At 39.2% G+C, this 24670-nt stretch overlaps 7 protein-coding genes across 10 annotated transcripts; 5 read left to right on the forward strand and 2 right to left on the reverse strand.

Annotated features, from left to right (window-relative positions):
- Positions 1-17: 17 nt before the first annotated feature.
- LOC106659542 (transcription termination factor 2-like) lies at positions 18-4911 on the forward strand. 4 transcript variants are annotated; one of them, XM_023463351.1, is made up of 11 exons: positions 18-180; positions 460-696; positions 770-1146; positions 1218-1310; positions 1442-1999; positions 2085-2231; positions 2300-3025; positions 3104-3426; positions 3521-3691; positions 3769-3968; positions 4058-4911. In XM_023463351.1, exons 2-11 carry the CDS (start codon positions 479-481, stop codon positions 4389-4391), a joined length of 3147 nt encoding a protein of 1048 aa, XP_023319119.1. In that variant the 5' UTR covers positions 18-180; positions 460-478; the 3' UTR covers positions 4392-4911. The 4 variants fall into 4 exon arrangements, with proteins under 4 accessions (XP_023319119.1, XP_014237620.1, XP_014237621.1 ...); XM_014382134.2 differs by having other exon boundaries at positions 18-175; XM_014382135.2 differs by having other exon boundaries at positions 18-162.
- Positions 4912-5106: 195 nt separating this feature from the next.
- LOC106659531 (low-density lipoprotein receptor-related protein 2-like) lies at positions 5107-9124 on the forward strand. The gene is made up of 3 exons (XM_014382118.2): positions 5107-5464; positions 5550-6037; positions 7201-9124. The coding sequence occupies exons 1-3, from the start codon at positions 5323-5325 to the stop codon at positions 8881-8883; spliced, it is 2313 nt and encodes a 770-aa protein (XP_014237604.1). The 5' UTR covers positions 5107-5322; the 3' UTR covers positions 8884-9124.
- On the reverse strand, positions 9055-10468 carry LOC106659532 (DNA replication complex GINS protein SLD5). Its single transcript, XM_014382119.2, has 3 exons — positions 10202-10468; positions 9720-9971; positions 9055-9648 (listed from the first exon to the last, which is right to left on the reverse strand). The coding sequence occupies exons 2-3, from the start codon at positions 9956-9958 to the stop codon at positions 9192-9194; spliced, it is 696 nt and encodes a 231-aa protein (XP_014237605.1). The 5' UTR covers positions 9959-9971; positions 10202-10468; the 3' UTR covers positions 9055-9191.
- A 479-nt stretch (positions 10469-10947) lies between these two features.
- LOC106659477 (probable anion transporter 6) lies at positions 10948-13251 on the forward strand. Its single transcript, XM_014382052.2, has 3 exons — positions 10948-11084; positions 11779-12962; positions 13032-13251. Exons 1-3 carry the CDS (start codon positions 11054-11056, stop codon positions 13224-13226), a joined length of 1410 nt encoding a protein of 469 aa, XP_014237538.1. The 5' UTR covers positions 10948-11053; the 3' UTR covers positions 13227-13251.
- A 1941-nt stretch (positions 13252-15192) lies between these two features.
- Positions 15193-19466, forward strand: LOC106659478 (zinc finger protein 572-like). Its single transcript, XM_023463325.1, has 7 exons — positions 15193-15308; positions 15391-15490; positions 15564-16389; positions 17778-17897; positions 17967-18287; positions 18915-19231; positions 19410-19466. The coding sequence occupies exons 1-7, from the start codon at positions 15283-15285 to the stop codon at positions 19464-19466; spliced, it is 1767 nt and encodes a 588-aa protein (XP_023319093.1). The 5' UTR covers positions 15193-15282.
- Positions 19467-20074: 608 nt separating this feature from the next.
- Positions 20075-21727, reverse strand: LOC111694608 (zinc finger protein 16-like). Its single transcript, XM_023463352.1, has 3 exons — positions 21673-21727; positions 21486-21600; positions 20075-21418 (listed from the first exon to the last, which is right to left on the reverse strand). The coding sequence occupies exons 1-3, from the start codon at positions 21705-21707 to the stop codon at positions 20345-20347; spliced, it is 1224 nt and encodes a 407-aa protein (XP_023319120.1). The 5' UTR covers positions 21708-21727; the 3' UTR covers positions 20075-20344.
- A 1818-nt stretch (positions 21728-23545) lies between these two features.
- Positions 23546-24356, forward strand: LOC111694596 (probable anion transporter 3, chloroplastic). The gene is made up of 3 exons (XM_023463326.1): positions 23546-23566; positions 23627-24046; positions 24113-24356. Exons 1-3 carry the CDS (start codon positions 23546-23548, stop codon positions 24308-24310), a joined length of 639 nt encoding a protein of 212 aa, XP_023319094.1. The 3' UTR covers positions 24311-24356.
- Positions 24357-24670: the final 314 nt, after the last annotated feature.

Genomic DNA, 24670 nt, shown 5'->3' on the forward strand with positions numbered 1-24670 from the left:
CCGGCGCCTATCGTGACTTTTCACTTTTCCCAAGTAATGCGTATGAAGCGTATCACCTCGTGATACGAGTCATCTCAACCCGTTCAGTTGTAGCTTGACGTTCATGGGAGTAAGGTGGCTGTCTCTCCGCACGTGTGTGTTGTATTTGTGAAGCTGTTCGTGGTAACTCAAAGTGGTAACGTAATGGGCATAAACATCAATCTCATCAATTTCATCAGCTTTATATTCTACTAAACAATCGCTTTAATCTACGCTAATCGCTCTATTGCATTAAAAAAAAATCTGTCTCGCTTATCGACTGTCGATCGTCTATTCGAATAAGATGGTTCAAACGAGGTAGGTGTGCATTATCTCCATCGTCTCGATTTGTTGTTGCTTTTCTCGATCTCGCAATTACACCCGAACTCATATTTATGTTTATTGGGCTATCTATAAAATAAAATTGGTATCTGCTTTTAGATCAAAAACTGCCAAAAGAATGGCAAATACCAAAGGGCTTTCTGAGCCCCCGTCAAAAAAATCAAATGTGACCAAAGCTAAAGTTTCCAAAGCAACTCCTGCCAAACAACCAGTAGCCAATAGAGCTTCTGCAGCAAAAACTGGATCTGTTCAAAAATCACCCCTGTTGACTTACAAAAAATTGGAACCCAAACGCACTGAAGTCGATCTCAATTTTGATTTGGATACTTTTTTGAAGTAAAGTGTCGTTGCAATAATATCTAATACTTGTGCCAAACAACATTGAAATATTTAATTTTTTTTTCATTAGATCATCTACCGTTGAAAAAGAACAAGTTGAAGATGTACCAGATGAATTACCTACTACAATATCCGATTTGTTGGATGAATTTCCAGAACTAGACATATTGCATGCCGAATGTTCTGTTTCGCCCAATAATGATGATCTGATAAAACCACCAAGTCCTGAACCACGACCAATTACTAACATTCTTCCTCAGCCAAATTCTAACATTCATTTACAACCAAGTCTTAATGTTCTTCCACAATCAAGTCCTAAAATTTGTCCACAACAAAGTCCTTTGATTAATCTACGAGCAAGTCCTGAAATTGATCTACAATCAATTCCTATAATTCTTCCGAAACCAACTTTTACAATATCTCCAAAGTACATGTGGTCATCTTCAGGTATTAATTGATTTTAATCTTGTTTGTTGCAACAGAAATTAAATCATTAATTTAAAATTTTGAATTTTCAGAAATTAAGCAAAATGGTAATTCTCAAAAAAGGCACTTGGATGAAGATTCCAATAATGAAAATAAAAGTCCATCAAATGAAAGCTGCAATGAAGGTAAAAAAATTACTTTTAATACAATTATATTTTTGTAGACGTTTATATTATTAATTGTATACCTATACACCAACCTTTTTTATCCTAACAAGCATTAATATATCAATTTTATCTCTATTATTTTCAATCAGATTATGCCACACCTCGAAAAGTTTTAAAACGTTTATCAGTTAAGGATATTCATGAAAATAATGTTCTTAGAAATGTTCAGCTAGCTCAAGCAAGTCCTTCTCATATAAAGCAAGTGAGCCAAAATACTTGTGGATCAAGTTCAAAATCATCTGAGCTGAATGAATCCAGTCCTATTGATAATGATAGTGATGAAGAAGATCTCTCTGAAGACACTGATGACGAAGAATTAGATGATACATACAATGTAGATTTCGATGAAAGCATCTTTGCAAATCCTGATGACAACATAAACTTTGACATTAACACTATTCTAGATAAGCCTCGTGCTAACTTTTCTCTGCAAGGTCTTGGAGAAAAACGCATGGCTGACTATTTTCATCAACGATCAGTGACTAGTGATTGCATTAAATCTCTGCATGTGCAGCTTCAATCACGACCTACAAATTCTGTAGATAAAAATCCTACTGGTTTGAAAGTTCGTCTTATGCCTCATCAAAAAAGAGCTTTAAAATGGCTTCTGTGGAGAGAAACTCAAAAACCAAGCGGTGGTATTCTCGGTTGGTGCATAATCGTTGTTCAAAGCATCTAAAACACATTCTAATTTATAAAGACATTCAAATTAATTTTTTTTTGTTCTTACAGCTGATGACATGGGTTTGGGAAAAACAATAGAAATGATATCATTGATATTGTCTTCTAAAAATGAAAAAAAGAAAAATGCTATTGATACAAATGATGATGATGACAGCGATGGTGAAGATTGGGGACTTCCTACAACAATTAAAGAAAGTATGAACAGTAATGAAAATACAAATTTTTTGATGATTCTTTTTATTTCATACACTTTTTCTTTCAAGGATATGATGGAGGTACATTGGTTGTTTGTCCAGCATCAGTGGTAAAACAATGGGATAATGAAGTATCTAAATGTTGTAAAAGTAATTTTATGAATTCTTTTGTATTCCATGGAGTTAATAAACAGCGAAGCTCTAAAAGTTTAAGCAAATTCGATGTTGTTGTTACAACATACCATGCAGTTGCTGCAGAATATGTTAATCACGTACAAGCAGGAAAAACTATAGACTCTCGATTATTTAAGATTAACTGGGAAAGGGTGATTTTGGATGAAGCTCATTACATTCGAAATTGTAAAACTAAGGTGTGTAAGGCAGTTTGTGAGTTGACATCAAAGCACAAGTGGGTACTTACTGGTACTCCCATTCAAAACAAAGCTGATGACTTTTATGCTTTATTGAAATTTTTACAATGTAAACCATTTGATGATTGGGTTACTTGGAAAAGTTGGGTTTCCAATGAAAGTGAAAATGGCAATAAAAGACTAGCTGTTCTTACAAAAGCTCTTATGCTGAGGAGAACAAAAGAGGAATTGATAATGAAAAATGCTGTACCAGAGCTACCCGAAAAACAATCAGAGATCATAGAAGTAAAATTAGATATACAAGAAAAAGCTCTATATCATAAGCTTTTATTATTTTCGCAACAGTTTCTCAATGAATTTTTAAATAAGAAAAAAGGAGATGCTTATGGTTGCTATAACAGGAATCCTAGTCTTTTTGAACAACGTAATTGATGATTTTTTTTATAAACTAAGAAATAAGAATTGAAATTTTAATGATTTACATAAATTTTTGCATTTTCAGAGATACCAAAGAAATTGGGAAAACTTATGAAACTTCTTATGTCTCACTCGTATAGAGTGGATCATACTGAACTTTTGGTTCTTGTGTTGAGATTAAGACAAGTATGCTGTCATCCATCATTAGCAAAAATGATGATTGAACCAGATGAATTAGACGATGATGAAAGAGGAGCCAATGAATCTATGTTATCTAATTTGCATGATGTTTTGGATGAAAGTGATTCTGGAGACGAAGACGATAGTGAAGATATTGACGAACGCATGGTTAGAAAAGTATTGTCGCGCTCAAATCCAGTTTTTGCTGAAATGAGATTAAGTTCAAAAGTAAGCTACCATTTTGCTCTTCATACTTTTCATTTTGAACTAAGCTATTCTCAAAAAAATATGGTAACTTAATCTATCAATTGATCTTTCTCAGGTTAAAGCTATACTATCTAAAGTTCAAGAAGTCCTTAACAATGGAGAAAAAGTAGTAATTGTTTCACAATGGACAGGTTTCTTGAACTTAATTGGTCAGTTTTTGGAAAAAACAGTGCCTCAAGCTAAATTTGCCAAATTTTTTGGATCAACCGATGTGAGAGAACGTCAGGTAATGATTTAAAATCCCACAAGTAGTAAATAATATTCTCCTATTTAATGTTGTAATTGAAATGATTTTTTTTTAAGAATATTGTTGATAGAATCAATGACTCTAATGATGATCTCAATACATTGCTATTATCGCTAACCGCTGGTGGATGTGGAATAAATTTAGTTGGTGCGAACAATTTGATTTTGGTAGATTTACATTGGAATCCTCAGTGGGAAACCCAAGCACAAGATCGTATTTACAGATTTGGACAGGCAAACAATGTAAAAATATACAAGTAAGCTGATGAATTGATTATTTTAATATTTTTTCAAATTATTGAATAATTATTTTTTTATCAAAATCTTAAAAATTTATTTGTTCTAGATTTATTTGTAAAGATACCATTGAAGAAAAGATAAAGGAACTTCAAGACTCTAAACTTCTAGTAGCAACGAACGTGTTGTCGAAAAATAAATGTCACAAATTAACGATAGAAGATCTGAAAAAGTTGTTCTCTATGGATAAACCAGTGGTAAAGAATAAAAATCCTCCGAGTGCTAAGAAAGCTAAGAAAGCTAAGAATTCTACTGCAGTCCCTTCATCTTCGATTCCGGAAGAGAACGAGGAAGAGAACGAAGAAGAGGTAGAAAACGGAGAAAATGAAGAAGGCGAAGAAAATGTAGATGAAAATGCCGATCCTGATCTAGTGGCATTATAAGAAGTCATTGTTCCATGTAAAATTTCTAATAATTTTTTTTCGATTTCTGAAATTACTTCAGAGCCGATTTTTTTTCATCGTTTGCCTTTGATTATACTTATAGTCTATTGTACTTTTTGATTTAAAAGTAATTATTGTTTTAAGTTTTCGATTTGACTCTTAGAAATTAAGTGCATGTTAATCGAATTGTTTGCATCGTTTATCATTGCGTATAGTTAACGTTGTCTATTGTACTTTTTGATTTAAAAGTAGAAATATTTAAAATTTTCTAAATCGACTCGTAGCAATTAAGTGCGTGTTTATCGAATTATTTGCATTGTTTGTCACTGCGTATAGTCAGTGTTGTTCTTTATACTTTAATTTAAAAGTAGTTGTGTTATGTTTACAAAATTTAAGCTCGTCTTGTCGTCACTTAAGTGCGTTAGTATTAATACATTATAAAAAACGTTGTTCTTGTATTTAAATGTTGATGGTATTTGAACATAGTAATAAACAGCGATCTCATCGTTTCACGTCAAAATTCTTTCTTTAAAAAAAATCTATACTTCCAAATAAGCTCATTCAAATCATACGTACTGTATGTTATTCTCGTTCCGAATTAGAAAATAGTGTACGCGCGTCTCGAACGGACTTGAAATTTGCCCACGCGAAAGATTAGAGCGTTATTTACATATCTCAAAGGCGTTTTGGCACCTGCCGTGCGAACAATACACGCCTATATGCCATCGTATTATATACGCTATTGTGCGTGACTCAATTCTCTGTTATCGCGACGCGCGTATGTAGTGCAGCTGAGAAATTTTTGACTCCTTAGTCGCGCGTCTACGCTCGTGCACGATCGACGACGGCGCCGGGCCGCGGCCTATTGCGAATGTACAATAATTCTTAGCATGCAGTGATATTTGTTTATTATTATTAATTATTACAAGCGATGGACGAGATTCGCGTGATCGAGGACGACTCGTACTGCGCCAGGTGCCGACTGCTGGCCAGGAAGCCCTGCTTCATACTCGGCGTCCTCTTCGGCTGCTTCGTCCTGGCACTGGTCGTCACCTTGATCGTCATATTCACCGGCAAGTACACACCAGATAGATAAGGAAAATTCTTGAATGAATTACTCATACGTTGCTCTTTTCGTATCCGCGCGCGCGTGTGCAGACGACAGCTCGCGGGGCGACGACGTGCTGATCAGCGACGAGCGCGACCTGTGGCTACTCGATCTCGACGGAAGCAGCAGTCATGGCTTTCGAAATCGCAGCATCGTCGCCAGGTCGTTCAGCGGCATCGGCGCCTTCGCCGTCATGCTCCAGCTCCAGCAGGAGGGCAGCGGCGGCGGCCGTAGTCAGTTCGTCGCCGAGCCACCCTGCATCTTCTGGCGCGCCAACAACTCCAGCTGGATCGAGTCGCTCTGCCCGAGATACGCGGCCAACAGGTACAGCGTTCCGCGCGACTGGGATCCCGTCGCGCTGGCGGTCGACCACTTGGCCGAGAATCTCTACGCGCTGGACGGGCGAGCCTCGACTCTGCTGATCTTTGATTTAAAGGGTCGAGGCTACGGTTTGGCGCTGGCCGATCTGACGCGTCCCGCGGACCTGGCGCTGGACTCGGCGAGTGGTTGGATATTCATACTGCAGAGATCCGATTCGGTAAGTTTGTCAAATATACGGAAATGGAGTGTCAAAAATCCAGGTTTGACTAGGAAGTTCAGTTAGTTTTAAATTGAAACTAAAAACTGAATAAACACATGTGTTTTTGAAAGATTTTTTTAATTGTTTCATCAAACTAGTAAGTTTACTTAACTTTGAGTTAAAAACTCAAGTCACGACCTTTTATTTCAGTTTAAAATAGTTTTTTAATTCAATGAATTCAATGTTCAATAAATTTTCTCTTTGAAAATTTCAATAAACTTCAAAAATTAATGTAAATGTTATAAATTTCTTAACTTTTATAAACTTAAAGTTTATTGAAATTATTGTTTATTAAATATTTTGTCCAACTAGAAAGTTTAGTTGGTTTCTTTAGTTAAGGATTAAGAATAAAAGGTCAAAGCTTTTAAAAATGTATAAAAGTTTATAAAAGGTCAAGAGTTGTTCTTTCGTTTCAGTTTAAAATAATTGATAAAATTATTTTAAAATTGAAAAAATTGTATCAATATTCAGTTGTAAATTTCAGTCAATTTTGAGTTTAAATTCAAAGCCCTCTAAAAGTGTACAAAAGCGTTTTATAAACTTTCATAAAATCTTGAAAAGTTAAATATTTTGTCAGACTAGGAAGTTCAGATTGTTTTTTTTTAGTTAAACAAACAATTTATAAATTCGTATAAACTTTTATGTGCCCAAAATGAAGAGTATAAAAGTGTATAAAAGTTTGTGCCCTGATGGAAATGGAATCTGTGCATAGCTATATTATTCATTTTCAAAAACTTTTATAATCTTGTAGTTTATAAATCGTTTTTTTAACTCAAACGATCAGCTGATACTTCGAGTCGGAAAAAACATTAATAAATTTGTATAACTTTCATAAAACTTTGAAACACTTTTGTACAGTTTTACTCAGATTTTAATTTCTGAAGCTGAGTTTCAAATAAATCAATGGAACCACATCGTTCTATTATTTCCTTTCTAAAATTCTTTGTAAACATCTTCGAGTGTAATCTCGAATCGTTTAACATTCTCAATTAAAAAATTAGTCTAACAGTAATTACCCCTATATACAGCGGCACACGACCCTGACACGCATCTCGCGCTCTAATCCACGCTAATTGCACTCACCTCTCACGTATCTAATCAAATCAATGATCGATCTGCAGATACTCAAAGCCCAGATGGACGGCAGCGGCGCGGAGCGCGTCGTGATCGATCCGAGCCTCGCCGCGATGGCCCTGGACCGGCACAATCGGCTGATCTACTACGCCGACTCGGTGCAGATCGCGCGCTGCGACTATTACGGCCGCGGGCGCCAGGTCATCGCCAAGCTTTCGAGCGAGACCACCAGTCTCGCCGTCGTGCCCAGGGCCAATCGGCTGCTCTTCACCAGGACTCTGCAGGCCAGCGGTCACAGGCGTAGCCTGTGGAGCTGCACCATCGCCTCGCCGTCGTCCAGCAGCAGTAGCAGTGGCGGTAGCAGCTCCGTCAGTCCCGGGGTCTGCGAGGAGACGCGCCAGATCGACTTCGAGGAGCCGCGACTGATCAGGGTATCGTCGAGCCAGGTCGATCCGCGACTGCCGGCGAATCCGTGCGGCCGGGCGAACGGCGGCTGCCAGCAGCTCTGTCTGCTGCGTCGCAACGGGGGCCGCTCGTGCGCCTGCTACATCGGCCACAGGCTCGGCCCCGATCTCATGAGCTGCGAGCGTCTCAGCGACTATCTGCTCTACGTGCGGGGCGATTTCGCTCGGGGACGCGTACTGCCGGACGATCATCGAAGCGCGGCAGCAGCCGGAGAAGCCTTCACCGACGCCCTGCTGCCCATCGAGATACATCCGCTGGTGCGCAAGGGCGGCCGACGGCAGCTCGTCGACTTCGATTATGATTACAACTCGTCGCGGATGGCCTTCAGCGACGAGGCCAGTCTGCACCTGGTGAATCTCGAGCAGTCCCAGTCCCAGCAGCAGCAGCAGCAGATCACCTACGTGATGGCCGGGCGCAAGTGCGTGCGCGGCTTGGCCTACGACTGGATAACCGGCGACGTCTATCACATCCTGGACAACCAATGCGGCCTTCAGCCCCAACAACAGCAGGATAGTACCAACGTCGGCCACGAGATCGCCGTGATGAGGCCGACGACGACGATCGGACAATTATCAACGACGAGACGACACCTGATCAAGACCTTGCGCAGCTTCGGCGTGAATCGGGGCCAGGTGGTGAGCATCGCCCTCGATCCGAATCGCGCCTACTACTTCTTCACGGTGCTGTTCAAGGGCCAGGCCTACATCTATCGCTCGCACGGCACCAGGGTCGAGTACGTGCGCGAGTGGCGCGACGTCAACGAGACGGGCCTGGCCTGCGATCGGCACGAGGCGAGACTCTACTGGCTGGGCCGCAACGGCAGCCGCGTCTATCACGCCCAGTACGACGGCAGCGATCCGCAGAGCTTCGATCTTCGCCTGGACCACGACGACCACGACGTCGATGGGGGGGCATTTCGTTCGCTGACGGTGGGCGAGCGTCACGTGTACGCGGCGAGCCTCGGCGGCGTCTGGCGTTTCGACAAGCGCACCGGTCACGCAGGCCTCAAGCTGTTACCCGTGCACGAGGAAGGTGTTGCCGAGCCGATCGCCGGGGTGAAGCTGTACGCGGCGAGCTCGCAGCCGGTGGCTCGGGACAACGCGTGCGCCCTCAACAACGGAGGCTGTAGGCAGTTCTGCATTCGGACCCCCGTGATGGTGAGCAACAGGCCCGGCAACAGCGTCAACGTCACCACGGACGTGAAGGAGCTCTGCCTCTGCGAGGATGGCAAGAACATAATGAACGATGGAAAGTCGTGCGCCTGAGGGATAGACATATATAAGATGTCGATGACTCGATCATGTTGTGTGTGTGGTTGTTGTGTAAATAATTCAATTTTCCTGTAAATATACGTAGTTAAACTTTTCTCTGTCGTTGTACTGTGTGCTGTGTGTTGGTCGATGTATATCTCTTAACGAAATAAGATAGAAATGTTATTGTAAATGTAAGAAAAATGAGTTTTAATGAGCTTAAGTACGATATAAAAATTTACAAATTTAACGCGTATTTACAATACGAAATTCGATCTATACAACAGGCGCCCATCGAGGGCGATTATAATAATAATAGGTGCTTATATCAACTGGACGCTGCCGTCCTTCACCAGGTGAGCGATAGCGCTGTACTGGATGATGTGCTGCGAGCCCTTGGCGAAGCTCACCTCCATCTCGTGGACTCCGGAGATCAGGATGGTTGGGATGTCTTTGTTGGCTCGTGCGAACACGTGCTTCTTCAGGTTCGGTTCGGTCGATATCGCATCGAGATCGAAATTCGCGCATCTCTGTGGCATGTGCTGCAGCGCGACCGTTTCGAACAATTTTTCGATGTTCGAGAGATAGTCTCTCGCGAACTGTGCTTCGGCGGTTGTCATGTACTTCTCGTCGGGAGATCGTCTTGCATCTTCTTTCAATAGGTGTACGGCAAATTCTTCAATTTTATCCAATCTTTTTCTCAAGTAACTCGATATGATGAATCTTATTCTACATATTTCCATTGTGTGAATGTTAATGCGAATATCTCCTTTAGTAAGCCTTAAAATGTATTACAATTTAATATAACTTTGAATCGAATACCGGTAAATTGCTTTGTAATATAATAATACCTTTGGACATTTTCTTCCATGTGTTTGATTTGTTGTACCATGCACTCGACCAATAGTTGCTGGTGAGGCAAGAGCTCTGGAGCAAATTTTTCATTGAGCCACGCGCTTTCTAGCACTTGTAAAGCCTTATCAGATGTCAATTCTTCTTCATCGCTCTCAAATTCAATTTCTGCATCATGTAAATCTCCATTCTCAAAACTGCTGTTGTCGAGACCATTAGAAGCATTAGATACATCCATTTTTTATATTAACCTGAAAAGCAATAATTTATTTGTTAAAAATATTTCAACAGATTCCTTATAATAATTGCTGCTCATATATTATTTGTAAATTTTCACATTTCAATTTTACTGGTACGCAATGAAAATACACAAACAAGAAACTGCACATTCACTACACATAAATTTATAATACATAATTCTATGCACGAAGTAACCATAAACTAACCCGTACAACTCTTTAACTATTATTTACATACTTACTATTTTTAATACAGAAATAAAAAGCAAATATTCATACGATGTAAACTAAACACTTGGCAAGAGGTTAAAGTAATCAAAACATTGAGAGGTGGTTTTGTATTCTGCTGTGGAGTTCGTTGGTTTTACCTATTGAATGCGTGACCGACTCGTGACGTCATGTCAATACACGACTGCAACGCGCGAATGAAAAATTTTCAAATTATATTTGAAAATCAAATTAAAAGCACTTTTTATGTCGAAAATTAATGACTTAATAGTCATACAGTTCCCAGTAAATTAATATTTTTTATTTATGCACCAGTTCTATTATTTTTTTAGCAAAAAATGCCAATTTCAATTGCTAAAAATTAATGTTAACATTATTTGACGAGCAGAATTTTACTAATAAATTAATAACTAAGGTAAAACAAAAAATAAATAAATAACCTCTCGTCATACAATTTAAATTTAAACTATACGAATACTCCCCTCTTCCATTAAAATAGTTCATTGTGGTGGGAGCAAGCGGGGGATCGCGCATCGTCGAATTTCAAAAGGCCGCAGTTCTTTATGTTCTTTGCCAAAACTTTTTTTGGAATCTGCTGCCGGCGACTTACGCACACATGCCGCCTGCCGGCACATTATAAGTGTATATATATAGTCGCGGGGAATAAGCGTGTGGGTAAATACTTACAATACGGGTTTCTGCCGATAAAAGGTTACGTCACCGAGGCAAAATATCAATATCGGTCGGCCAAAAATTTTTCGGCGCTACTATTACCTATACACTAAAACATTAACGAGCCGCAGAGCCGAGCGGACGGTCCCGGGTGCGGAGGAGTACGCGCGGCTGCGACAAAGAATCATAAGACAATGGATCAACGGGTGGTTTACCAAGTGAAAGGTGAGCCCCGAGCGATAAGATATAGAAATAAACAAAAAAAAAAAAAAAAAACGGTTTATTTTTCGGAGAACAATTGAAACTTACAAGTGAATTTACACAGTTTACGCGTGCCTCTTTTGTACAGAATTACTCTGCGTATATACCTTTCGAGAATCTGTGATCAAGGTTGCGAGGAGTAAAGTTTTGAAATCATCAGGTGTCTCCTAAAAAAAAGTGTAATTCGTGTAAATTTAGAAACAACTGCTGAATTGGAATTCTGCTCGAAATCTGCACGCGGTGTGTATATAACGTACAACTGTGTGCGCGGAGCATTTTCTCGACAAAGTTTTAGAAAAAAATAGATGTAAAGTGCAGTTTAAAATTTTTTCTTCTTCAATTTTCGCAAGGGCGCGAGTCCTTAAAAACCTACTTCTAACCTTAAAAGCGGGACTTTCTTTGTTGAAAAAAAATTTCATACGCGCGATTCGGGTGTGTCAAATTTTGTAGTTGCAATTTCTCGACATAATATACATCGTTCTCTCTCTCTCTCTCTCTCTCGCCGCAGCAGCTGACCTTGGACAATCGCGCGCGTATAGGATGGCCAAGTTACAATTTTAATCTCCGTACGAAATTTCGATACATTAATTCGTATCAAAAAATTTTTTCGAAACGTGCCAGAAGATAACAGAGAGATTATAATAAATATTTTTCGCAGAGGGCAAGCGCTTCTATCACAATTCGCCGGCGCTCCAGCTCGGTCTCATCACCATCGCCGTCTGGTACTTCTATCACACGACCAACTTTCACTATGGCCTGCTGTTCACGGGCTCGCAGAGCAACGACACCCAGGTGGTCAAGAACGAGGCGCACAACTTCTATCACTACTCGGCGACCTACGTGCTGGCGCTGCCGATCGCCGCCGCGCTGGCCACCACCTACCAGTCGGCCAAGTCCATGCTGAACTTCGCGATGGGCTGCAACGTACTCATGCATCTCGCCTGGATCGTGTGCGACGCCAAGGAGCTCGACGAGAAGTTCCCCGCCGATCGGGCCTACTTCTGGCGGGCGCTGTGGCACACGCTCTTCGGCGTGTTCACGGCCCCGGTGCTGCCCTGCGTCTATCAGCTGCTGGGGCGCTCGGTGCCCCAGAATTATCGCGCCAGCGTGGGCTCGCTGGTTCTGAACGTACGCTGGCTGGGTATGCTCACGGCCTTCTTCGTCGTCTTCATGGACGAGACCGTGGGGCCGGCCTACAGCGTGTACGCCTACAACGGCATCTACGGCTTCGTCGCGGCCTGGCTGGCGCTGTACTGGCTGCTCGGTGCCGACTACGAGGTCGAGATCGTCGAGCCCCGCAGCCAGCCCCTGACGACGATGGGCCCGCGTGTGCCGTGGCGCGCCATGCTCACCTCGACGCCCGTCATCGCCCTCATCATGTCGCACTCGGCCTACTACTTCACCCACATGCTCGGCCTGCACTCCAAGGAGCTCATAGTGCTGGGCACGGGCCAGGGTACGGGCAGCTCGAGGCCCACCGTGACCGTGCTCTGGTCGCTGCTCATCGGCACCAGCTCGGGCGCCCTGTCCGACGTCCTCGTCGAGCTCGGCTTCCTCACGACGTCGCGGGCGCGCAAGCTGTTCAATTTCGTGGGCACGTGCGTGCCCATGGCCGTCGCCGGCATCTACTTCAAGATCATGCAGTACCAGGGCGAGACGTCTTACGACGCGAGCTGGCAGTATCTGTCGGTGATCGTCGCGGCCCTGTCGAGCCTGCAGACCAGCGGCTTCCTCATCAATCACATGGATCTGAGCCCGTACTTCGCGGGCGTTCTCATAGCCGTGACCGAGGCCGCCAATCACATCATGACCGTGTTCACGATAATCGCGATGTCTCACTGGGTAAGAAAAATGCCGCGCTTTAAATTTCCAAGTGGCAATCGGTTGAACCAAATTTTTTTCTTCTTTCAGGACGTCAACGTTTTCAAAGATTACATCAGTTTATGGCTGAACGACGAAGGACTATTGAATTGGATTTTCCTTGGACTTTTCTGTTTCTGGAGCAGTGCCATATTCATGTTTTTCGGCCAAACGAGCATACAGAAGTGGAGTCCCGTTCCAATGTCGTTTTATCGCAATATCAATAAATTAAGAACGGATTTGTAAATAAATAAAATCATGGTCTCTTGACGCAGAAGATTTCTCGCTACGATTTTTGAAGTGCCTGTGAACAATGAGCTTTTTAGCTCCTTTTTTTTATAATGTTTTATACGTTTACTGTCCTTATGATATAGCTAAGATGAATGTTTATTATAATTCTTTTCGATGAAAAGAAACAGAAAGACTTACTCAAAATTTGAGTATGAAATAAGTGAAGTTTGTCATTGTAGTTTTTTAAAAAAATATATAAATAAATGTAAGAGTTTGTTTAAGTCGTGTTATTTACTTCTTTCGGTATTGTTCCTCTAAATAATATCTATGTTAATTAAAATTAGATTCTTTCGAATTTGACATGATACCAATGTTGTAAAAACTCTTAAAATTTTTTTCTTCAATTTTTGTGTAAAATACGACGAAAATTTAATGTTTGAAGTTGCTAAACATTTTTTACTTACCAGGAACTTTTCTTACGAAGTCAAATTTATGATAACAAAAAATACATTCCCTGCGTCACTTAAATAAACGAAATTTCCCATCCGATTCATCGGAGAACAGGTGCAAATGAATAAATAATAATTTATTAGAGTTTGAGTACTTTCCTTTTTAGTAGTAGTACTTTTTGATGCGAAAATGAATCAATGATTAGAAAAAACCTTTTTCTCATTTTTACCGAAACATTTGAGTACTATACACTGTAAGTTTCGCACATTTCGGAACGTCACTTGTAGGCGTGGGGGGCAATATTAATGAGATTTTCAGTGATAAGGTTACATCATCGTAAGAAGTGCGAGTTCAAAAAAATGTCACACTTATTCTCGCTTCGGTGCAGGCGCGAGTAATATGTATATACCGATATCTCGAGTATTCAAAGAATGAGTTTTTGACCCGTATCTACCTGCCATTTATGGTGTGTAAAATTACATAAGTACATATATAAATTTTGATAAGAATTAAATCATCGACTCGAACGTAAAATAATTATTTCTCTGATCATTAATTAACAGTCAAGATTTTGTGCTACATGTGTCGGTGACTTTTTCATTATTTGACGTACAATATATACACGATTCAGTCCAAAATGGGTCGAGAAGAAAAGAGCGACGTGAAAATCACGGAAACAGAGCAGGTGGTTTACCAGATACCAGGTAAATGGCAATATTTAAGAATAATGAAGATTGAATTCCAGTGCAGAATGTAAAATGTAACAACGCGATCGAAACAAGTGAATTTTGGTGTGAATTGAGTGAATAACAAGTATCCAATCTTTGTGTATTTTTAAAGAACTTTAGGTTCTCGATCTCATTTTTACTAATTTTAACTCATAAATCATTTTATCTACCGATTTTTTTTCTAACGATGAAAGATCAGTATGACTAAAATTAACCGATATGTTTATATTCGAATTGTTTAGCAAATTTTAATTCAGCTTCTCGATCCTCTTCTCGCGTCGATCAGAAATTCAAAAATGAACGTTCATTACCGTAAAAATTACGTAAGCATTTTTGGATACAAAGCAAAGTAAGTCTTTTTGTCTTTTTCACCTCGAGAATCGTATACGTGAATCATATCTGCCCAAAATATGACTCAAGGATTTATTCGACTTGAAAAAGCTGACACATATAAAGTCTGCACTCTCGAATCATGGACCCACCAACCCATACGCGTTTTTTTCGGTTTAGAAAAGCCGTCCTATGTGCATCATGCATCACGAGGAAAACATCAACGTATCTTCGCGCGGACGAAAAGAAGAAATGAAGAAAATTATTTAAGCACGAATCGAGCTTTTTCGAGCAGAAAACTATGTGACACACGAGCGGCGCAACATAACTCCGTATGGTCGCGATCCTCACGGTGGAGGGGGAAATTCTAGGCAGCGAACGATAGGTGCGAGTCGCGGCAAATGCAGGATCACTCGTTGATATACAAATCGTGAGTGCGGGGCTTTTTTCGACGTGTTCACGTATTCGGTAGTGTTTACAAATTATATGCACGCTTACTAAAGAATCTTAGGTGCAGTTTAACCTCAAATATTTGCTCTGCGTCTGTAAATCAATTGCGAACGATGGAAAGCACAGATGATGCAGTTAGGTATAAATTTTTTTGTATGCGTTTATCCTGCGATGATAATAATTCGAACGGCTCACACGTAAAAATTCGAACAATTTTTCAGAGCGGAGGAGGAGTCGATCGTTACTTGGTTCGAAAATTATGACTTCGACTCGGCGGACTCGTGGAAGTATCGTGAAATATTGTCGTCTTGCGAGTTAACGGTGAGTCGAATGATTTGAATACAAATATCCACTAGAGTCTGTATCAAAAACTAGTTCACGAAATTCGTTTTAGGCAAGAAGTGAGAAAAAAGCTGAGGTGTTGCAAGAGTCTGCTCTGTTAGAGGAAGAATCTTCGGCCGACTCCAAAGCTGAAAATCAAAGTTTTCAGCCTGTGGCAAGAACAGAAAACGATGTTCGCACCAATATTCAATATGAAAAGACACCGATAATCGTTATAAAACGAGGATTTGATTATTATAACAATCGCCATTTCGATGTGAACCCCCGTTTGAAACTTGCCGAATATGAGAAGCCAAAAATTGAGCATATCAGTACGAGGTGTAACAGGCGCATTAGACCGAGGCAATGTATGACTTGCGAATGCGATATTTGTCCTCAGTCATTCAACTACCAGGGTATTCTCGAAGCTCACTTGAATACATTTCATGATCGCAATGATCGCAAAAAATTCTTCATGTGTGACATTTGTCAAAAATCATTCGAAAAAAAGTTTCCCCTCGATAGACACATAAATGCAGTACATGATCATAATAAACCCTTTGAATGCGAGATTTGTCACAAATCCTTTTCAACCAAGAGTTACATCAATACTCAAATCAGTTCAGTTCATGATCGTATTAAACCCTTCGAGTGTGACACTTGTCACAAATCATTTGGACAAAAAGAATATCTTAAAACTCATATTAGTACAGTACATAATCGTAGCAAACCCTTCGAATGTGAAAATTGTCACAAATTATTTTCACGCAGAAGCCATCTTAATGTTCACATGAATGCAGTACATAATCGTAGCAAACCCTTCGAATGTAAAATTTGTCACAAATCATTTGGAATCAAGAGCAATCTCAAAACTCACATAATAGCGGTGCATAATCGGAGCAAACCCTTTGAATGTGAGATTTGTCATAAATCATTTGGACGAAAATGTTACCTCAAAACTCACGTAGATGGAGTACATGATCGGAGCAAACCGTTCGAATGTGATATTTGCCACAAATCATTCGGACAAAAAAGTGCACTCAAAAGGCACATTATGACAGTTCATGAACGGAACAAACCCTTCGAGTGTAAAATTTGTCACAACTCATTTTCACAGAAGATTGACTTCAAAGAACACTTGAGTGCAGTCCATAATCAGAGCAAACGCTTCGAATGTGATATTTGCCACAAATCATTCGGACAAAAGAGTCATCTCAAAACTCACATTATAGCGGTGCACAATCGGAGCAAACCCTTCGAATGTGATATTTGCCACAAATCATTTCGACAAAAGAATACTCTAAAAACTCACATAACAACGGTGCATAATCGGAGCAAACCCTTCGAATGTGACATTTGTCTGAAGTCATTTGGAAAAAGAGATAACCTCAAAATTCACATAACAACGGTGCACCCTTCGAATGTAATATTTGCCACAAATCATTTGGAGAAAAAGGCACCCTCAAAAGGCACAATGTAAAAATACATAATCTTAGGAAATAATTTAAACGTAAAATTGCGGTCACTAGTCATATGACCTCAAAGTTATCCTACAAGTTTACATTATCATTGAGCAATATAAATTTACTTTTATTAAGTCAATGCCGAGAAATTAGGACGCAATAACGAATAAAAATGACAATTGTATTAATTGAAAGCCAAATACACTTTCGTTTTGTTTATTTTTGACTGTAATCAAATATGTCATAAACTGTATAAAAGCTTTTTTCATTTTTTCAAAATAAACTTGTGTATTAATAAACAACACGCCTTTCATTTATTTTTTTAAATAAATAATATTAACATTTATACACGATTACAAATTATCGTGATTAAAATAAATGCAGAAAAATAATTTTCTTGATTAGGAAAAATTATGGCTTTCGAAACTAAATTTTCAATTTCGCAGTTAGTTATCAATTAGTCTGAAAAACTATTTCAATTAAAGACTCAGTTTTTGTAAAATTATCCTTGCGAAATTAAAAGTATTCCTTATTGAAATAGTATGAATAAATAAAGGATTTCGTCTATTAAATTCGATACAATATGAAATTGGAATTTTATCTGGGGTTTTTTTTCCTCAAGTGGTAAAATATTTTCCTCAACTCATTGGTAAAATAGTATAATAAAATATTCACGATTGTTCTTCATCGTGAGCGCAAAAATGGATGTTTTCATCAATCGATATTGTCTAGAACTCACTCGAGGGGCTCGAATACATCGTCTTTTGACTCTTTGTCTTTCACTCGGCTTACACAAGTGAATGAATCAAATTCATCTTTTTCAGACACGAAGCGCGGCGCCGGACTCCAGATCATTCTCATATCCGTCGCGGTCTTGTTTTTCTATCACTCCACTCACATCCACTATGGCTGGCTATTCATGGAATTGAATGTGATCGGCGCTGGTTGGTATCTCAAATTTCATCGATCGAGTACCAAAAAACAAAAAAAGTAAAAACTGTATAATCGCGCAGATTGTTTCTACTACTACTCGTGGAGCTACATCTCGCTGCTGGTACCGGCCGCGGTGTACGCGACCAATCGTAGCGCCCAAAAGCTGCTGTCCGCGTGCGTGGCCGGCAACGGTCTGCTGCATCTCGGCCTGGCGGTCTACGCCGCGAGCCAAGCCGGCGAAGACTATTGGTCCAAGGACACTCCGCACACCTTTCCCGAGATGCACTCGGCTCTGCGCTATCTCTGGCACACGCTGTTCGGATGCGTCAACGCGCCCGTGCTGCCCTGCGTCTACGTGCTGCTGGCGCGCCTCGTGCCGGACAACTTGCGCGCGACGATCGGTAAGTGTTCGTATGGAAAGAACCATTGACATATGTCAATTGTGTAAGGGTCAGATTCAGAATTTTTAAAATAATAACTGTTAAGTAGTACATGAAAGTTCTAGATTACGATAATGCTCGTATAGCCTTTAGAAGTCGTGTAGACGTCTTTTTTCTATTTTTACCCATTCTGAAAAAAAATTCATGAGGTTCATTTCAAAAAAACATATCACCTTCAATTTTTTCAGATTATTTGCGTGCTTTAGGCTTTTATTTAAAATCATTCAGAGTTTAATCAATAATTTTATTTTTGATGAAGCGGTTCAATATTCTAGACTGGAAATTTTTTTTTCTTAATTTTGACACCAAAAAACAGTTCCTTGAATTTGTTCAAAATACTTCAGTCATACTGAAGTTTAGAGCTGAAACCCCGCTTGTTTAACGAAAATGATTTTTTCAGGACGTTAAAAAATATAGAAAAAAATTTTTCTCCGTCAAAACAAATAAACTTGAATTTTTCCAAATTTTTTCATTAAGGATCCTAGACCTGAAATTGTTCATCTCAGTATAGATCCTCACAAAGATTAATACGAAATTCCGACATTGTTTTTCAAACGTCCGATACATAGACCTTCGTGAATGTCGCAGGTTCCGTGATACTGAACATCAAGTGGCTGGGCCTGTTCTCGGCCTTCTTGAGCGCCTTCTGCGTGAACCTCGTGGGTCTCAGGCACTTCGACACCTTCGGCGTGTACATGATCTTCGGCGTGCTCGCGCCGGCCTGGGCCATCGTCTACTGGTTCGTCGGTGCCAACTGCGACATGGAGATCGTGAACAGAGCTCCGGGCTTCAAGCCGAAGGTGCCGTGGCGCCCGATGCTCGCCTCGCTGCCGGTCGGCTGTCTGATCGTGTTCCACTCGCTGTACTTTTTCACGCAGTTGTGCACCCTGCGCGATTACTCGACGGTAAGATGCTTATAAATTTTTTCTTTTTTTCAGACGTAGATCATTTGACAAAAAAGTTGTAAAGGTACAAAAAAAAAGTAATTACTTATGATTGAGCTTTGATCGGGTGCGACATAAGAGTTGCCATCTGGCAGATTGGATTATTGATTCATTTATTTAACGAATTTCATCGATTCAGTTTCACTGGATGGCAGTCCTGGCTAATGTTAGTTCTGACGTCGATAATCATACGTAGGATCTGACAGATTACGCCGCTCTTTACGAAAACGTCAATGCTAAAATGTGGGTAAAAAAAGTACTGTGAAGAATGAAACGGTTATTTCGGAGTTTCTATCCAAAAAATCTATGATTTCTATCATATCTATATACTTATTGATGCTGAGCGCAGCAAAGTCGTACACATTCGATATTGCTAATTTTCGATGTTTTACTCTAACTGCGATAACTCATGCAGGGATTAACCAGGCGAACTGAAAAGTTTACATAGCATTGTCAGTTTAGCAACATCAGTGTATCCTAATATGCAAAAAATGCATTTTTATGCAATTTTGAGTTTTGAACCTCGCGACATCTCCACTTCGAAAAAACGTAATTTTTGTTTGCGATCGGTCTTACTTGTGTATCGGTATTTAACATTGTAATTATGACAAGTATATTATATGTCGTGTTTTGAGTACCACTATACTGAGCATAACATGATTATGATATAGTATAATTATGTCGTGTTTCAGTTAACATTGTATCGATGACAGTTATATTAATTATATGTCGTGTTTTGAGTATCACTACTGAGCAAAAATTTATGATATGTTTATTTATTATATGATAATAAATATATGTTAATTTATGATATGTTAATTTATTTATTTGTCTCGATGTTTCATCATTTTGCGCGGTATTGATAGGTACGTTTTAAGATCTTTTGTATTGATCTCGTGCTTGGGTATTGGCTTCATGCACACTTTTGACGTGTCTGCATAAATATTTTCTATGTTTAAATTTTTTTCCACAATTAAACACAAGCGTGATCAATGTCTTCGTGCTGCGTTTTAATGTGAGTTATAAGACGATCCTTTTGAGAAAATGTCTTGCCGCACTTATAACAATATCTTATTATGTCTTATTATGCATCAAATTCATGTGTTTTTTAAGATTACCCTTTATTGTGAATGTCTTTCCGCACACTTCGCAAGTATGTGCCACACCTTTATGCATCGCATCGATGTGAACCTTGAGATAACATTTTTGTGTGAAGGTCTTTCCACATATACTACACGCATGCTTAACACCATTATGCATCGCATCGATATGAATTTTGAGAGAAAATTTTTGTGTGAATGTCTTTCCACATGTAACACACGAATGTTTAACACCATAATGTCCCTTGATATGCCTCTTTAGATGTCCTTTCTGTGTGAATGTCTTTTCACATATACCACACTCATGTTTAATACCATTATGAATTGCATCGATGTGAATCTTGAGATCTCCTTTTTGGGTGAATGTTTTTCGACATGTAACGCACGTATGCTTGACACCATTATGAACTCCATCGATGTGGACCTTGAGAAGACCTTTTCGTGAAAATTTTTTACCGCATATATTACATGGATGTTTAACACCATTGTGTGCACCGATGTGAATCTTGAGTGCAGCTTCAGTTAAGAATTTCTTCCCGCATACTTCGCAAGTAGGTGCCATACCTTTATGCATCACATCGATATGAATTTTGAGATAACATTTTTGTGGAAAAGACTTTCCACATACACCACACGCGTGTTTAGCACCATTATGTACTGAATCGATGTGGACCTTGAGATAATCTTTTCGTGAAAATTTTTTACCGCATATATCACATGGATATTTGGTACGATTGCGTGCCTTATCAGTTTGGGGTTTGCGTTGACTATTTTGAGCAAATGTTTTTTCATTTGCATCAAATGCATCACTGAGTTCACCATCCAAATTCAATTCCTCTTTTACTTTGTCGACAATTTCTTCTTTAATTTTCTTTGGAGTCTGATAATTGCAACTATTTTTCATATGCTGCCATTGATCTGGATAATCGTCCTCGATTTTCTTGACTACTAATAAGTTATTGCCAAGCTTCTCGTCCTTACATTCGAATTCTATTTCCAAATCGTTATTAGGTCCAGAATTTTCATCATTTTCACGAAGCCCATAAATCTGGAAATGAGATTAGTGAAAATACTTGATCAAAATATTGACTAAACAGTCCCACATCAACACTTACTAAATTTTCTCGACAAAAACTCGAGAATTCGTCGTTTTTAGCATCGCATGCATTGTCAATTATCTTATAATCTTCATTTTTAATTGGGGAAACATCATCTGGTTCCTTCTTCACTCTGCAATATTCCCAATAATATAAATTATTATGCCTTTTTTTTTAAATTTCATTCTCACGAAACAAAAATTACCTGACATCAGAGTTATATACATCACTGAAGTCCATGTTTATCACTCGTAACTTGATCAACGACTAATTGTTTTGTAATGATGTTACACATCGAGCTAGGTAACATAAGTGTAATAATATTTACAAATCGTGAAATGAAAGTTTGAGAAAATTTATGTCAACAGAGACACTCTAAACTTATCATTTATTATTGGAGAAATTATAATATTGATCTCGTAATAAACAATTAGCCATTTTCTTTGAATTGTACCTTATTACAAAGAAATTATAAATTATTGAACACTTCATGAATCGAGCTTATGATGTGTCCTATACTTCTTTTCGCATAATTTTTTTCGACGCGCAAAATATGAAACAAAGTTAACGTGAGCGAATGAAGGGTTTATATACATTTTTATATTACACTAACGCCAAATACGTGACTACAGTCGCATCTATATCATTTACCATTTTTACACAACGAGCGAATATCGTACATCTATGTAATCTATGTGTGATAAATATGCATGGTTAGTCATCTAGTCAAATATATATCTGTGGTGGAAAGGCATAACGACTTAAGTCCATTTTTTTGAAAATCGATTTTATGATGAAAAACGTCTATATTTAGTGTCTATTTTAATGTACACGGGTCAGAATAGACGAATATAGCGTCTAGCGTTAGTTGCAGCACGTGCATAACGGCTTAAGTCCATTTCGCGAAGACTGGGGAAAGGCAAAACGACTTGAGTCGACCCTTGTGAGTTTCAAAATGCTATAGAGAGTCTAATTTTATTTGAAAATGAAAGAAAATGATATTAGAATGTTAAACATAGCTCCACACTCTTCGAATGTTGTGAATTACACTATATGATTGTTACATTTGATACGCGAGGGGCAATTTTCTCGATTTTCAGTTTGGCCTTTTTTCGTTGCAAGATTTGAGATCTGACGGCAGTATAATCTTATCAATGTAAAATCATTAAATGAGGTTGTGCGAACAAACTGCGCGAAATTATCGATATTGAAAAAAGTGTGACCGCCAAAAGTGGACTTGAGTGCAAAGCGTGGAAAGGCAAAACGACTTAAGTCCATATTTTTTGCTCCCTATCATCGCTATGATGCGCCTTTCAATTTCATAAGTACATAGTTCAAAAGCTACCTCATAGTAGCTTAAAACATCATAGGTTCAGACCTCAACTCGTCCGCGTCTAGTTAGGCTGGCACAATCAACTTAAAACGCGTTTTTCTCGAAAACACGAAAAATGGACTTAAGTCGTTATGCCTTTCCACCACAGATATCTATATATATTGTCACGTGGGCACACCTGGCCAGCTTAACGCGTACATACAGCTCTATATGCGTTGGCATGCCATGTGCAAATTCCTTTGGTCGCAAGGTTGTCAATACACGCTGAGCACAAAACATCGATAAGTGAAATCTCTTTCGTACGTGCGAATTACGAAAAACTGTATTCATATACCTATACTAATATACATGTAGGGAACATCAAACTAAAAGATACGCCCTATTTTTGTGTTCTACTTGCAATTATACCAATAATAATTTTAACCACTTTACCAAATTAGCTGACACAAAAAACTCATTGTAACATTGATTTATTATGATACTCATTGAAGCTACTATTATTAATTTCATACGGCTGAAACAACTATTATAATGATATCGTATGCTATTTCGTTATTTACCATTCAGTCGCTCAGCATGATTTTGCAACTGTGGTTGCCACTAGTATATTTTCAAATAATGTAGCGAACAGTAATAATTTTCGTGAACTCTAGCTCGAGAATAGATAATTTTCGTTGGCACAATTGTAAGATTAACTTTTTTTCTCCGATAAAATTAGTGACACTTTTTTTCCTCGCAGACAAAAATGAAGAGTTCTAGTATTCATGTGTCAATTCAGAATTGTCGTTTACATGCAATCGTATACATTCGATGTGTCGCTTTTCAGTTCTTCAATTTTTCGGGACCCACCGTACAAAACCGGCTGAATCGTCAATACGACATCGTGCCCTGGGTAATGCTGATCGGCTCGGCCTCGGGCATCCTGTCGGATCTTCTGGCGCAGCACACCCGACTCGTCACCACGGCCAAGGCCCGTAAGAGCCTCAATTTTCTCGGCAGCGTCGTGCCCATGGGCGTGGCGGCGGCCTATTTCTTGCTGGTGCGCGACACTTTCGGCCGAATCGAGTACGACGTCAACTGGGAGCATCTGTCGCTGGGCCTGTCGGCGCTCACGAGCCTGCAGACCAGCGGCTTCCTCATCAATCACATGGATCTGAGCCCGTATTACGCCGGTGTTCTCGTAGCCGTGACCGAGGCCGCCAATCAGACCGTCACTTTCTTCACGATCGTGGCGCTGAACTATTGGGTAAGGACATTGTAGTTTTATACAATTGTAATTGTAATCGGAATAATCGAGTTTTTTCTTTTACAGGAAGTCAATAAGTTCGAAAAGTTCATAAATATTTGGCTCAGCGATACAGGATTACTGATTTGGCTTGTCATTACAGCTCTCTCTTATTGGAGCAATGTAATTTTTATATTTTTTGGCCAAACGAGTATACAAACCGACTGGAGTCCCATTCCAATGTCGTTGTATCGCATTAAAAATAAATTAAACGTCAAGTTTTGAGTAAATAATTATGAAAATCTTATCAAACGTCGATGAAACATTACGGAATTAGGAGATTTTCTTCAGTATTAGATATTAATTGTCTTTCAAGAATTTATTTTAATCGTGTCTTTTGTACTTGTCACTTTGTAGCAGAAACTTTTATTTAAAAAATATATTTGTTACTTAATAGTAAAAAAACAAGGTGTTTATGTTTTATGGAATCAATTTGAAAAAAATACAAGTTTTGTGTCAACTTGCCACATTCATGAAAGATCAGTATGACTAAAGTGAACCGAATTATTTATATTCGACTCCTGTAGAAAATTTTACATTAATTTAGCTTCCCAACCCTCTTCTAACATCTATCGGAAATGCAAA

This window comes from Trichogramma pretiosum, unplaced genomic scaffold (assembly GCF_000599845.2).
Source record: "Trichogramma pretiosum strain Unisexual culture from Peru unplaced genomic scaffold, Tpre_2.0 scaffold39, whole genome shotgun sequence".
In the NCBI taxonomy this organism is placed as follows: domain Eukaryota; kingdom Metazoa; phylum Arthropoda; class Insecta; order Hymenoptera; family Trichogrammatidae; genus Trichogramma; species Trichogramma pretiosum.

Excerpts from the sequence above, each read along its gene's own strand:
- LOC106659531 (XM_014382118.2), top strand. The coding sequence starts at position 5,323 with ATGGACGAGATTCGCGTGATCGAGGACGACTCGTACTGCGCCAGGTGC. Across the intron at positions 5,465-5,549 it reads CTTGATCGTCATATTCACCG|ACGACAGCTCGCGGGGCGAC; the intron begins GCAAGTACACAC and ends GCGCGTGTGCAG. Across the intron at positions 6,038-7,200 it reads TACTGCAGAGATCCGATTCG|ATACTCAAAGCCCAGATGGA; the intron begins GTAAGTTTGTCA and ends ATCGATCTGCAG.
- LOC106659477 (XM_014382052.2), top strand. The coding sequence starts at position 11,054 with ATGGATCAACGGGTGGTTTACCAAGTGAAAG. Across the intron at positions 11,085-11,778 it reads GGTGGTTTACCAAGTGAAAG|AGGGCAAGCGCTTCTATCAC; the intron begins GTGAGCCCCGAG and ends TATTTTTCGCAG. Across the intron at positions 12,963-13,031 it reads TAATCGCGATGTCTCACTGG|GACGTCAACGTTTTCAAAGA; the intron begins GTAAGAAAAATG and ends TTCTTCTTTCAG.
- LOC106659532 (XM_014382119.2), bottom strand. The coding sequence starts at position 9,958 with ATGGATGTATCTAATGCTTCTAATGGTCTCGACAACAGCAGTTTTGAG. Across the intron at positions 9,649-9,719 it reads ATGGAAGAAAATGTCCAAAG|GCTTACTAAAGGAGATATTC; the intron begins GTATTATTATAT and ends ATACATTTTAAG.
- LOC106659542 (XM_014382133.1), top strand. Across the intron at positions 3,026-3,103 it reads TCCTAGTCTTTTTGAACAAC|AGATACCAAAGAAATTGGGA; the intron begins GTAATTGATGAT and ends TTGCATTTTCAG. Across the intron at positions 3,427-3,520 it reads AAATGAGATTAAGTTCAAAA|GTTAAAGCTATACTATCTAA; the intron begins GTAAGCTACCAT and ends GATCTTTCTCAG.
- LOC106659478 (XM_023463325.1), top strand. The coding sequence starts at position 15,283 with ATGGAAAGCACAGATGATGCAGTTAG. Across the intron at positions 17,898-17,966 it reads ATTGAATGTGATCGGCGCTG|ATTGTTTCTACTACTACTCG; the intron begins GTTGGTATCTCA and ends ATAATCGCGCAG. Across the intron at positions 19,232-19,409 it reads CCCTGCGCGATTACTCGACG|TTTCACTGGATGGCAGTCCT; the intron begins GTAAGATGCTTA and ends TCATCGATTCAG.
- LOC111694608 (XM_023463352.1), bottom strand. The coding sequence starts at position 21,707 with ATGGACTTCAGTGATGTATATAACTCTGATGTCAG. Across the intron at positions 21,601-21,672 it reads GTATATAACTCTGATGTCAG|AGTGAAGAAGGAACCAGATG; the intron begins GTAATTTTTGTT and ends GGAATATTGCAG. Across the intron at positions 21,419-21,485 it reads GTTTTTGTCGAGAAAATTTA|ATTTATGGGCTTCGTGAAAA; the intron begins GTAAGTGTTGAT and ends TCTCATTTCCAG.
- LOC111694596 (XM_023463326.1), top strand. The coding sequence starts at position 23,546 with ATGAAGAGTTCTAGTATTCAT. Across the intron at positions 23,567-23,626 it reads TGAAGAGTTCTAGTATTCAT|TTCTTCAATTTTTCGGGACC; the intron begins GTGTCAATTCAG and ends GTCGCTTTTCAG. Across the intron at positions 24,047-24,112 it reads TCGTGGCGCTGAACTATTGG|GAAGTCAATAAGTTCGAAAA; the intron begins GTAAGGACATTG and ends TTTCTTTTACAG.